Source organism: Manis pentadactyla, chromosome 11, assembly GCF_030020395.1.
Source record: "Manis pentadactyla isolate mManPen7 chromosome 11, mManPen7.hap1, whole genome shotgun sequence".
NCBI classification, from domain to species: Eukaryota; Metazoa; Chordata; class Mammalia; order Pholidota; family Manidae; genus Manis; species Manis pentadactyla.
Window position 1 is genome coordinate 33,737,822 of NC_080029.1, and position 12,573 is coordinate 33,750,394.

Consider the following 12,573-nt stretch of genomic DNA (forward strand, 5'->3'; position numbering starts at 1 on the left):
CGAGTCTCCACCTCCTAGGGTTGGTGTGAAGATTACACGAGATGCCTCGCATAAAGCTCAACTGGGCACTTACGAGCAGTTTACAGATTTCAGCTACTTGATGGTTTTTCCTAAACAAAGGTAGTACTTAGGACCAGAGAGACCTGTTTGCCTGGCACAACCTGGTGCTCAGCTGTCATCCCAGAATTCTTAGTAAGAGTGCCTTTTACTCTCCAAAGTGCCCCAGTTTAGATGATAAATTATATGGTCATCCTACTTATGATCCATCTACAAAAAGAATGGCTTTGAGCTAGTGGTTGCCAACTATTAGCCTACAGAGTGTCTTGCAAGACCTACAGTGTTGTGGGTGGTTAGCCGACCCAGAGGTAATGAACATGGCCACTTGTTATGTGTCTAGCACTGGTTTAAGCACTTCACATGTATGAACTCATTTCATCTTCATCCCAATCCTAGCAGGTGGGTACTATTATCATCCCTGTTGTATAGATAAGGAAATTTACACAGAAGGGTTAGGTAACTTATCCAAAGTCACAGAGCTAAGACGTAGAGCCAGGATTCTAACTCAGGAGAATTGCCTCTGCGTCTCTGTCACAGTGAGCCACTCTGCCTCTCATATCCAAATTCCACACGTCATGTAAAAACTCAGATTCCACATGCAATCCCCAACTTCCAGCTTCTCTTGAAAACTCACAAGATCTGGAGTTGTTCAGAGTTACATTTTCTCATGGCAGTAACTGGCTTCCTCCTCTAGCTGAAGCATTTTCCCTCAGCTTCTCCCCAGAACCCAATGGTCTCACTTACCTAAGTTACCTACAAGCATTTGAGCTTGCAATCCCCAGTTTTAGCTATGAAATGGTTCCAACTCTGTTGTAATCAAAGACAATAGTTTTAGACTTTTTTTTTTTTAGTAACAGATCTTTTGTTTAACTGAAATCATATGCTTATTTTCAAATATATAAAATACATGACTGTGGGGCTGCCCTGGTGTCCGACTGCAGAAGAAGTGGGAAAGAAAGGGCTCTAAGTCTTGCCTCTGGGTTCCACTGCAACCCCTCAGCCCAGCACCACCTCTGGGGCACATGGCGTGCAAGGTGTCCACTAGAAGGCGAGCTGCATGGGGCCATGGCCAGAGTTCATGACAGCAGATCTCGGATTGCCAGAGATGTAATGACCCATGTGGAGCTCGGTAAAGGCAGATGCCTGGGCCTTGCCCACAGAGGTTTTTATGTAGCAAGCCTGAGGCACAGACACAGAAATGTGCTTGAGAGCAAAATCCCAGGCGATCCTGATGCAGGTGGTCCACAGAGCACACTCTGAAAAACACTAGCCTGTCTGCACAGTGCAAAGCAAAGCTAACTGACTTCTGCAGGGACGAAGGCCAGGCCAAGCCTCCATCAGCACAGGACTTCTCAAGTGGCTTTATCAATGCCATGGTTCTGGAGAAATACCACAGTGGGCCTTCTAAAAATGGGGTTAGAACAATAAAAAAATATTTCTCTGTCTCTACACACACACACACACACACACGTGCATTCATACACACTGCACAGCAGATTTAAAAGGCATCTGCTCTGAAGCAAATCAAATCTATCAGCCTGGAGATCCTCTAAGACGAATTCTGTGATGACTTTATGTGGACTTCACCGTATTTCCAACTAGTCCAGATAGTCCTAGTATTCTCCTTTCACAGTACCTGGCCTTTTCTGAGGGACTTAAAGATGTATTTCTGTGACTCACATTCTTTCCACACATTTTGAAGCTGGTGCCGAAACTGAATTGCTGCCTCTGTATAATCCATTGTCTGAGGTGGGAGGAGCAACATGCATTGTTCTTTTGTTTAAAGGGACTGAACTGAACTATTTATACAATCAAAATAAGTCCTGAACTACAAGTTTTTGGTATACAAATATAAAACTGAGTTAATGTACTTCAAAACTTTGGCTGGCAAAACCAGTCAGGTATACTAGGAAGAGGAAGTGCACACAGTCCCATTGGAATGGGAATTGGGAAAAGCTGCCTTAGTTAAAAATATTTAAGCTAGAAAATGAGGGATGCTTTATTACATTGTTTCTTCTTTTTGGTAAATCCACTCATTCCTTTTGGAAGCAGATAGGGAATGAATGAATGAATGAATAAATTTATATTAGTTTTAATATTGATGCTAGGTATTCATTATAATTCCTACAGAGCTCTTTTGTGAATAGATATTATATGTCCACTTTTCTGATGGGATAATGGAGGTACCGGTTTGGCAAGAATGAAAAAAGTCCAAGGGACTTGAATTTCTATGGCCCTTTAGAACTGAACCAAGTCTTAAACCGATCTGACTGGCCTCTGTGACTTCTAGCTGAGAAAATGGCTCCCAAGGAGCAGAGCGAGATGTGAACTCCAGGACAGCCATTCCCTGGACTTCTGCACTGGGTGGGAGGGGAACCCACAGCTCCTCTGGCTCCAGAACGGGCTGGCCCTGGCAATCTGGGCGTCCATGACAATAGCACACCAGACCTTGAGAGGTGCAACAGCAGAAACAAGGTTCCCCCTCTCCCAGGCCCTCCATCACCTCTCTTAATCTCAAGTAAGAGATTATTTGCTAGCCTTGACATTTTTTCTTTTAAAGTTTTTTTTGCTTTTTTAAGCACAGATTATTCCATATGTAGAATGGCAATTTTATGAGAGAGAGTCAGGTATGAGTAGGCTGTGTGATGGGTAAGAAGGAAGGGCATGCTTCCAAGCCTTAGCAGCCAGTGGGTGGTATCTGATCCCAGGCAGGGCTGATCCCCAGGGAGGCACCCAGGCTTGGCCAGCCCTGCAGGACAGCCAGCAGTGACTGTGTGGCCGTCAGTCCTCCAGCAAGACAATCTCCACAGGCAGGTGGGTGGGTGGGCTAGTGAGCTGTGCAGGGCAGTGAGAGGTCGGAGGGGCCCAGCTGACCCAGCTCACCCAGGTACAGGTGGGTACTGGTAATGATTGACAAGTAAGTTCTGGGAGCAGCGACAGAGCCCTGACCAGGGCTTGGCCCCAGCAGGGGCTCTCCTGAGAAACCTGAGTTACCTTGTTCTGTGATCTGAAGCTTACCTCGATGTACTGGGAAAATCTCAAGTAAACTGTTGAACCTGTCCTGTTGGTCTAGGGATGACTGCAGGTGACAGGCACAGTCCTAACATTGAGCAACATGGTGCTTATGGCCTAAGGTTTCCTGCCAAGAGGTTCAGTGTCAGGCTAATGTCCCAGCCCTTTTCCTTCCTCAGGTCTCCCATTTCTTATTAGAAAATATTTCAGGCCAACAGGATCCCCACAGGGAAAAGAAGCTAAATGAAAATGAATATATGATCCAAAATGACTAAACATTTGAAGAATAATCTGCAGTGAGTCCACATATACCAAAAACAATTAGAGCAGACCCCCCAAGAACTGATACTAGGAAAGATACTATAAATGAACTGTGTTCACAATTATTAAAGATGTAATGAAGTAATTGAGAATATGAGACAAGAGCAAGACACTATCCCAAAAAATCAGTTGACTTGAAAAAAAACAACAGAACTGCTAGAAGTGAAAAATGTGTTCATTGAAATTAAATGTTCCATGGATAGGTTCAGCATCAGATTAGGTACCACTGAAGACAGAATTAATGAACAGAGAGCTGGACCTGAGAAAATCCAGAATGCAGCACAGAGAGATAAAGAGGCTGAGACATGGATACTGGAATGACAAGATTCTGTGTAAGATTCCAGAAGTGGAGAAGAAAATCAAGGAGAGGCATTACTCAAAGAGACAACGGCATGAAAGTTTCCAAACTTGATGAAAGATGTGAATCCTCAGACTCAGGAAGCAGAATGAGTTTAAGCAGAATAAATTTTTTTTTTAAATCCATGCCTACTGTATTTGGCTAGATTGTAGTTTGGCTGATGTAAGAAAGAACCCAAAATAACAATGGCTTAAACCAACAGATGTTTATTTCCTTCTCATGTAACATTCCAGACATAAGCAGTCTAGCTCTAGGGTGTTGTCTGCTGCATGTTTCAAGACATTTTGCCCTGATGTCCACATTCCAACCCTTTCCTTTAAGTGTATGACCCACAGGTTGCATTCATTCCTTCCACTCCCATCCCATTATCCAAAACTTAATCATATGGTTATACCCAGCTGCAGGGAAGGTTGGAAAGTGCAGTCTTTATTCTGGATAACTATGTGCATTGTTACAAGTCAGAGGTTCTATTTATATGAGAGAGAAGGGGGGAACAGATACTGGGCAACAAGTAGTAGTCTTTAAGTCTAAAACAATAGTAATAGCAAGTAGAAATAAAGTATATAACCAAATCAGTAGATCAGGAAGTGGAATAAAGTCTATTAAATCTAGACAGGGAAGAAAAATAAAGAGTAAATAGAAAGCATAAAATACAGTGATAGAAATAAATCCAAATACATCAGTCACGAGGGAACATATACAAGAATGCTTACTGCAGCACTGATATCTGAAAAATTGGAATATTCTAAACGTCAGCAGGGGATGGGTAAATGCTGGCCCCCTGACACAGACACCTACAGTGAGGTCAGAGAGCTACTCACCTTGTCAGCCAGCAGCTCCCGTATCTTGCTGGCCTGTAGACGGAACCTGAAGAGCTGGGTTTCCAGTGCCAGGCAGCGCTTCTGCCAGTCTATACCGGTCCGGGTCTCCAACTTGAGTTCTGCCATGATGGGATCAACTTCTGGATATTCCAGAGCCCTGAGAACCAGCACACGCACAGGAAAACATAAATAAGTGTATGAGGAGTTATGTGGGGATAAGAGGAGAAGGAGACGAAAGGGAGACAGAGAAAACAGGGTCAGGGAAGGTAGGTTAGTCACTGCTCTCCCTCTGTCCCACTGTCCCCTTCCTTAGTTCACTGTGTCCTGATCCATCATATCTTTGCTGAACACACTCAGAAAATCACAAAATCTGAGAAACCATAAGGAGAACTGAGTCTCATTGTGAAGTGAAAAGTAGGCCTCATTGGTTTTTCATTCAATTGTCCATTTAACATATATTTACCCATTCAACAAACATTTATGTACCAGACTCTGTTCTAGGCACTGGAGATGCAAAGGTAAATAAGAGGGGTCCCCTTGTCTTTGAGTTTTTCAAGGACTCTTTGGAAAGTCTAACTGCAAAATTACAATGGAGTCACAATTACTAATCAATATGCAGATAAATGGGAACAGAGAAATGGGGCAACTATGTGGGGATGGTGTTCAGGGAAGGCTTAAAGGGGTAACAGACTTATCTGCAACCACGCAGCTAACTGGAGGCAGAACCTGCTTGCCAGTTTAGTTCTGTCGGCCTATATAGATTTTAGATGGGGAAGAATGGAAAGAAAATGGAATGCTTGGAATTTCCTTGACAATTTTCTGTTCAGTTGGGATTCTGTCAATTATTGTCATCAAATCATCCTGCTTTGGAACAGATTCTCATCCTTTAAAGTTATAAATACAGAGCAGAAAATTGGTAGATATTTTGCTGCAGCCTCTGGAGAAAGCCACAAGTCTTTGGAAAACACTTTATACAAATTCAGAACAAATCAAGTAGACACCTATAATATCCCCGGACAGGAGAATTTACCCCAGTGTCTCCTGGAGACATTCTGGAGAAGAAAAGCTGGGTCAGGGATGAGAAAATGAAGAAGAAGTAATGAGCGGGCATGAGAGAAGAGATACCGGCACAGCAAGCAGACAGAAGGGCTGGGAGACTCAGCCATCATCAGGAGCTTTAAAGTCCCTCTTCTAGAATACTATTAATAATTATGCTTAGCAACAAGCATAAATTTGGCCTGTCCCAAACCATGACATATGGTCACCCTGGTATTAGGTACTTTTAAGGAATGACCATTCATTTTATAAGTTGATAATATTTTTTAATGTCATCTGTTTGAGGTACATAGGACTTACAGGTAAAATGATATAATGTCTGTGATTTGCTTTAAAACACTTCATGGCAGGGAGTGAGGAATAGGGGGACAGGGAGATATACGAAGTAAGATTTATCAAAATGTTGATAATTTTTGAAAGTGGGTGATGGGTATATGGGGGCTCTTTATATTGATCTCTCTACTTAGATATATGCCTAGAATTTTCCATAATACAAATCAATTTTTTAAAATCCCCTTTCCCTTTTGCAGGAGCCACAAGGCCTCAGAAAACCCAGCCCTAATACCCTGGGGAGCCTGTCCTTGATGGGTTAACCAGCAATACTCTTCCCATCTCACATCTGATATTTATAAGTATCTGTCTCCCCTTATATACCACAAATAGCCGTCATTTATTGAGTTTTATTGTATGCCAGGCATGTGTGGCCTCTTTAATCTGCACGACAACCTATACGCAAGGGGTGGGCCTGTTGTCCAGACTCTTAGATGAGGGCACTGAAGAACTGAGAGGCTACCTTAGACAGTTGTACTGCTAGTAAGTAGTGGGGCTGGGATTCTCATTCCAAAGTCCTTGTTCTCAGCCACTGTGCTCTTTACCCATTCAAAAACTGGTAAGAATTCTGATTTCACAAGGAGTGAGGTGGACTGTTAAGAATGAGAGAAATATTTTATCTTGGGAACAAAGGTGAACCTATATCCCAGATTATCCAGGACATCCTGGTCTCAAATATTCTGAACCCATAACCTCCGGAAGCACAGACATTTACCATGTTCCTGATTTTTCACTTAAAAAACAGGGTCAGTAGATCTGTAGAGAAAGGCTTAACAATTAAACCACTGATGGGGCTGGTGGTGTTTGTCTTTCCATCCTGGGGTGCTCAGGACACTGGACACATGACCTCAGCACTGCTCTCCCTCAACTGCCATCCCAAACAATCTGGACATTGTGGCCTCCCAGCATCCCTACTTCAAAAGACTGGGACCAACTGGAACGGGCAGGAAGACAAAAGACAAAAACAAAACATGACCTTCTCTGAGCTAAGATCACAGCTGAGAAGACAAAACAGAACCTTGTGGGGCCTCCAGAGAGGGCTGGGGGGCTTTGTGTTGGATTTTCTTTGTCCTTTAAGGGGATTTTGCTTTTCCTCATATAAATTTAAGAAGCGGCAGATCTGAAACTAGCACCTGGGAATCTTGCAACGAGGGCTGAGTATTAGCAGCAAAAGCATCTGAGTAAAACCAAAGGGCAGGGGAAACATAATCCTTTTGTGGTATTGAAAGAGTTTGGTGAATTTTAATTCCTTCTTATTGATTGCCAAAGCTGCAGCTCAGATTCCATGGGGCCAGAGGAGGGCCAAATTCTTAAAATCTCCAGGGACTTTGGAAATCAAATGTTATGAGCCCCTGCCAGCCTTGGTATCTGAGATTATACAGACTGCATGGCATGCTTTCCCCATTTGAGCATCTCCAAGACATCACAGTTTTGAACTGACCCAGTGCTTTGCTTAATCCTTTCCCTGCCTTGGGGATGCTGGTGACAGGGCTGGCACTCGTGTAAGGTTTGTCCAGGCATGGAAGGAGAGCTAAGAAGTTTCTAAATGCATCTGGAGCAAGGTGTCTGCTGGCGAGTATGAGGCCTAGATGCTTTGGAAAGAAGCAGGTGGTCAGAGCAGCAGCTATAAAACACGGGCTGTTAAGGGAAGATACCATGTGAGGTTGAACCTCACCTGCTAGGTAGGTCACCTTGCACTTGTACCTCCCACAGATGCCCAAGGATGAGCAGATATGGATTTACAAAATGGCTCTTAACTTTTCAAAGCACTGAGATAGGTGTTATTTCTCTCCTTACCCGCTCAATATTCCTGAGATGCAGAGCAAGTGATAATATTCACAACGTACAGATGAGAAAACTCAACATCTGTGACTTGAGATAGAACTAGGTAGTATCAAAGATGGGCCAAGAACCCTGATTTCTCCACATATACAGAAATCCTCTTTCCATGGATCTGCCTCAGTGGGCGGGGTTTGGGGTGGGGGTGTCATGCCACCAGGCTAGCCTAACACAGATACAACATTAATAGCAAAAATAGATGGAGAAATGAGGGACAAAACAAAGCCTAACTCAACTGTTTTTCATTTTCTATTCTTGAAAGCTTTAAACACACATAAGTAGGAAGAATAGTACAATAAATCCCTACATGGCCTCTACTCAGCTACAATTATCATTAACTCATGGCCACTCTTGTGAAACCCAGTTCTCTTAATTCCCACTAGTAGCCCAGCACGCTGAACTGCTTGGCAGGAGTGAGTCAAATGATTGCACGGGCTTGACACCTGCTTTGGCATTCCCTAAGGCCTCTGGCACCCTGGATGGACATGGCCAGAGAGGTCAGTAGGGATATGCCTCAGAGGCAGGGGCTGCGGGTAGGATGTGTGGTGAAAAAAGAGAGCATAGGGGGTCGTCAGGTGACTTCAGACTCTGGGCCTGTATCAGGGAAAACACATACTTGACCTTGATGGCTCTGGCAAGTTTAGAGGTTTCACCAGAAATTGACAAAATGCTGAGATTAAATTTAATTCAACTGACTTTTGTTAACTAATTCCTATGTGCAAGGTTGGGGGCATAAAGATGAATAAAGATTCTGTGGCTTATGAGGCTCATGTCTATAGTCTGAATACATGGGGACTTCCCTGCAAAGGGAGGCAATCAATACAAGAGCCTAAAAGAAAGAGGCCAGAGGTCACTGTGGGAGCATCAGAAGTCAATGGGGACTGCTCTGTTCTGAGTAAAAATTCCCCTGGGCTCTCCTGTGTCACCTCACTGTGGTTCACTCCCTGAGCATGAGCACCTTTTATGATTTCCACTTGCTGGTGACGCACAACCACCACCTCCTAAAAGGTGACTAGGCTGACCACCTGCCCAACAGTGGGAAAGAAGAGCTTGGTGCCCCCTTTCTGGGGATGGAGCTGGAGGGGAGGATGAGTGGACTCCCTCTGATCTCCACCTGTCATCTGATCAAGCCAACGACATACACTTTATCTCCTGGGTGTTGAGTGGCCCATTTCACAATACTGGGAGAGACTGGAAAAGGTGAGCATGTTCCAGGCTTCAGGGATCTAAATACCAGGAGGGGCTATGATGACCAGGAATAGCATCCCTGACAACAAAACTAATGAAGAGAAACAGCAGAGCATAGTACTTAAGATCCCACATTCTGGTGCCAAACAGGCCTGGGTTTGAATACTCGCTCAGGCTCTAAATAATCCTGTGAACTTAAACCATGTATTTAACTTCTGTGAGCCTCAGTTCCATTTAGAAACTGAGGGCAATAATATTTGAAAAGGAGAGAAATAATATTAAGTTGGACCATATGAATTTGTGAACATTTAACCATTTTTGACCTCCAAAAAATGGCAGTTTCATAGACCACACTATGTTAAGATATTTTGAGAATTGAAGGAAATATTACAAAAGCCTGGTCCACAGTAAGCACTGAATAAATGACAGCTACTATCCACGAGCAAATGTAAACCAACAGTGCCCTGGGCATATGAGCAGAGGTGGCCCATACACAGGCTCACCACCACCTCTACCTTGGAGAGGAGGTCAGGGAAGTTTTAAAATTATCTGTGTATTTTTGAATAGTGAACAAAAGAGTATATGGTGCAGAGTTAGACCCATGTATTTATTTCAGCTATAGTTCTCCCTAGAGGCAATCACTGTTTCAGGGTTTTGTGTTTTTCAGAAATATTCAGTATGTATACATTAATATATATGTTGCACACACATAAATACATACAAAAATGATGACCACTATACACACTGTACTTAACAATATAACTGAGACATCCTCCTATATCATTATACATATCTGCCCCCATTTTCCCTCCATGCTCTTTAACAGCTTCATTGTTTTCTACTGTGTAGCTATTACATGATTTTATTTGACTACCTTACTGACAGACATTTGGATTGCTTGAAACCTTTTGCTAAAATAAACTGCTGCAATGAATATACATCATTTCATACACATCAGAGTGTATCTAGAGAATAAGTTCCCAGAAATGGAATTGTAGGCTTAAGTGATGCACATTTTTAAATGGCCAGGTAATCCAAATCGCCCTCCCCTGAGCCTATTCTAATTCACACTCCAACCAACGAGTGCCTGTTTGCCCAGGAGGAGGGCAATTTTGGATTCATTTTTGAAAGAAGGGAAGGACTGCTCCCCTGTGCTGTCTGCAGGATGGTGGCTCAGCAGCCAGCCAGTTGTGAAGTCATCAGGAGTGAGGGATCCTGGCACTTTAAATCACCCTGTATAAAGCACTCTTCAACTCCTAAGGAACACAGAGCTCTGCACAGAGAGACACAGCCTCCCACAGTGAGGAAGGGAATAGTGAAGAGAAGGGCATCAAGGGGAAGGTACATACTTCTTCCCCCTTCACAGGGGATTTGTGAAGAGGGCAGAAAGGGGCACCACATTTTCTCAGCTCAGCTTAGTTGTTAGTTTCAATTGAATTTATGACACCGGGTGTACTCCACCACAGTTTAGCTCTGTGCAGGCCCCCTCAGCAGCCTACAGGAGAGAGGGTGCAAGTAGTGGACCAAACCCCACATCTGAATTAGGAGGCTTGGGTTTGAGTCTTGCTTCTTCCACTTTTCAGCTATATGACCTTGGGCAAAAATCACAATTTTTCTGAGTCCATTTCCTCCTTTGTAAAATTGGGATAATAATATACAGAAACACTGGAATCGATGTTGTATAAAGTGTTACGTGATATTCCCATATACAATGTCTAAGACATAGAAGACAGTCCAGAAAGTTTGATGAAGGAACCGATGATTTTTCCACGGAAACTGTTATTAAAATGATCATTAAAGCAGAAGTTTTAGCTGCAACTAAGGCTCTGTTCAGAAAAGCTTTTGGAGATAGCTGACAGGAACAAGTCCAACAGGGAGCAGATTCGACTCCCAGAGGGTTTTCGCTGGTGACCCCATTAAGGCTCCCTAGTCCCTGGTGACCGATTCCTCTCTAGGGCGCTCAGGACACAAAGCTCCTGGTGTCATTTGGCGCCCAACTTGTTTTCTTTTCTGCTTGGCTGACCTGCCTCTAGAAGTCAAGCCTGACCCATCTGGACTCCTAAGAGAACTACCGGGGAAATCTAAGACGAGATAACCTGAGATGAGGTGGGGAGGGCGCGGGAGTGGAAAACGCCAGCGACAGCACAGGCGGTGCATAAAGCCTCCTAGTACGCTCCGAGGGCCCTTCCGGGGAGCAACTTAATCGAGCGGGTCCCAAACTTTCTGTCCTCCCCAGGAAGGTTCCTCCCCGCCTCGCGGCGGGGGGTCCCAGGGCCGAACCGGCGGCTCCCGGCGCTCCCAGCTGCTGGGAGCTCGGTTCCAGGTTGGCGAGGCACCTGCTCTGGGAGCGCCCTGGGGCCGGAGGAAGCCGGTCCTCTCCGCCCAGCCCAGCACCCAGCCCGCCAACGCGCAGCCCCCAGCCCATCCCGGCCCGCGGGCACGGGGCGGCTCACCTCCAGCGAGGTCGCGGGCGTCCCCGCCGCGCACCCGGCACACGGGCGCCCTCCGCGCGCCGCCGCCGCTGACCTTGCGTCGCTCCCGTCCGAGCCCGCAGCGGCCGCCGGGTCTCCGCTCCCCGGCAGCAGGGCTCGGAGTGGGCGGGGCGGGGCGGGGAGAGGTTGGGGCCCGGAGGGGTGCCCGCAGGCTGGCCGCACAAAGCCCGGCGGAGTCTGGCTGCACCCCATTCACCGCTCCGCCGCGCTCCCTCCGGCCCTCCCGCCCCCGCCCGCTCCTTAAAGGCAGAGCGCGGGGCTCGGCTCTGCGGGCGGCTCGCGGAGAGGCACAGGAAATGACCTCAGCAGGCTCCGGCCTCCCACCTCTCCTCACCGCTGGGCTCGTCCCTGGGGCCGCGGGAGGGCGGCGGGGCCCCCCGGGCTCCGGCTGTGCGCTCTCTGCGGAGGCCGCATGGGCGGCCCCAAGGGGCGGCCAGGGCTCCCCGGGATCGACTTAGTTCCCAACAGTATGGGACCCTCGCGGGGTGGGGCGCAAGACAAGACCCTTCTCCTCAGAAGAGGTTCCAGCATTTGTCTGGCGAACTGTAACGCCCGGATATTTGGAACAGAAGTCCTTATTTCAGTCTGTCTGTCTCGCTGGCAGACCAGTGTTCCGATTTGTTATCTGGGGGGAGGGGAGGTGGAGTCACCACAGCCCAGTGGGTAACTTGCTTGCTTATGTATGTAAGTATGTGTACATTATTTATTACAAAGGAACCAGCCAAGGAGCTAGAAAAGCAAACAGGACACTGCCAGCCGGGCAGCTTGCCGGGCAGTCTACGTGCCCTCGTTCTTCCAGGGCGTGCACTCCCTCAGCTCACCGGCATAATCCTACACCCAGACGGAATTTAACACAACATTTCTGGTTAGGTGGGTAAGGGGTAAAGAAGATGAATATGAAGAATATTGCAGGAAAGGAACCGTTTCTTGTTAGTCCTGCAGGCTCTCGGTCTAGGTCTGAATAGAAGCAAAAGGGCACCAGGGTGTCCTTCTCCAAAGGGGATTTAGAAGGTGCACTCCAGGCAGTGGCGAAGGATCCCCTGGCTCCATTCCAGGTTTGAATCTGAATCTCTGAAGATGAGGCTGAGAAATTGCCCAG

General features: G+C 46.1%; 1 protein-coding gene across 1 annotated transcript in view; it reads right to left on the bottom strand.

Moving 5' to 3' along the window:
* PLEKHH1 (pleckstrin homology, MyTH4 and FERM domain containing H1) overlaps positions 1-12,038 on the bottom strand; it is a 45,010-nt gene extending 32,972 nt beyond the window's left edge. Inside the window, exons 1-2 of the mRNA XM_036905976.2 lie at positions 11,436-12,038; positions 4,570-4,726 (exon numbers count right to left, since the gene is read on the bottom strand). Coding sequence (XP_036761871.2) covers positions 4,570-4,695 — 126 coding nt within the window. The 5' untranslated portion in view covers positions 4,696-4,726; positions 11,436-12,038. The remainder of the gene's footprint in view (positions 1-4,569; positions 4,727-11,435) is intronic.
* Positions 12,039-12,573: the final 535 nt, after the last annotated feature.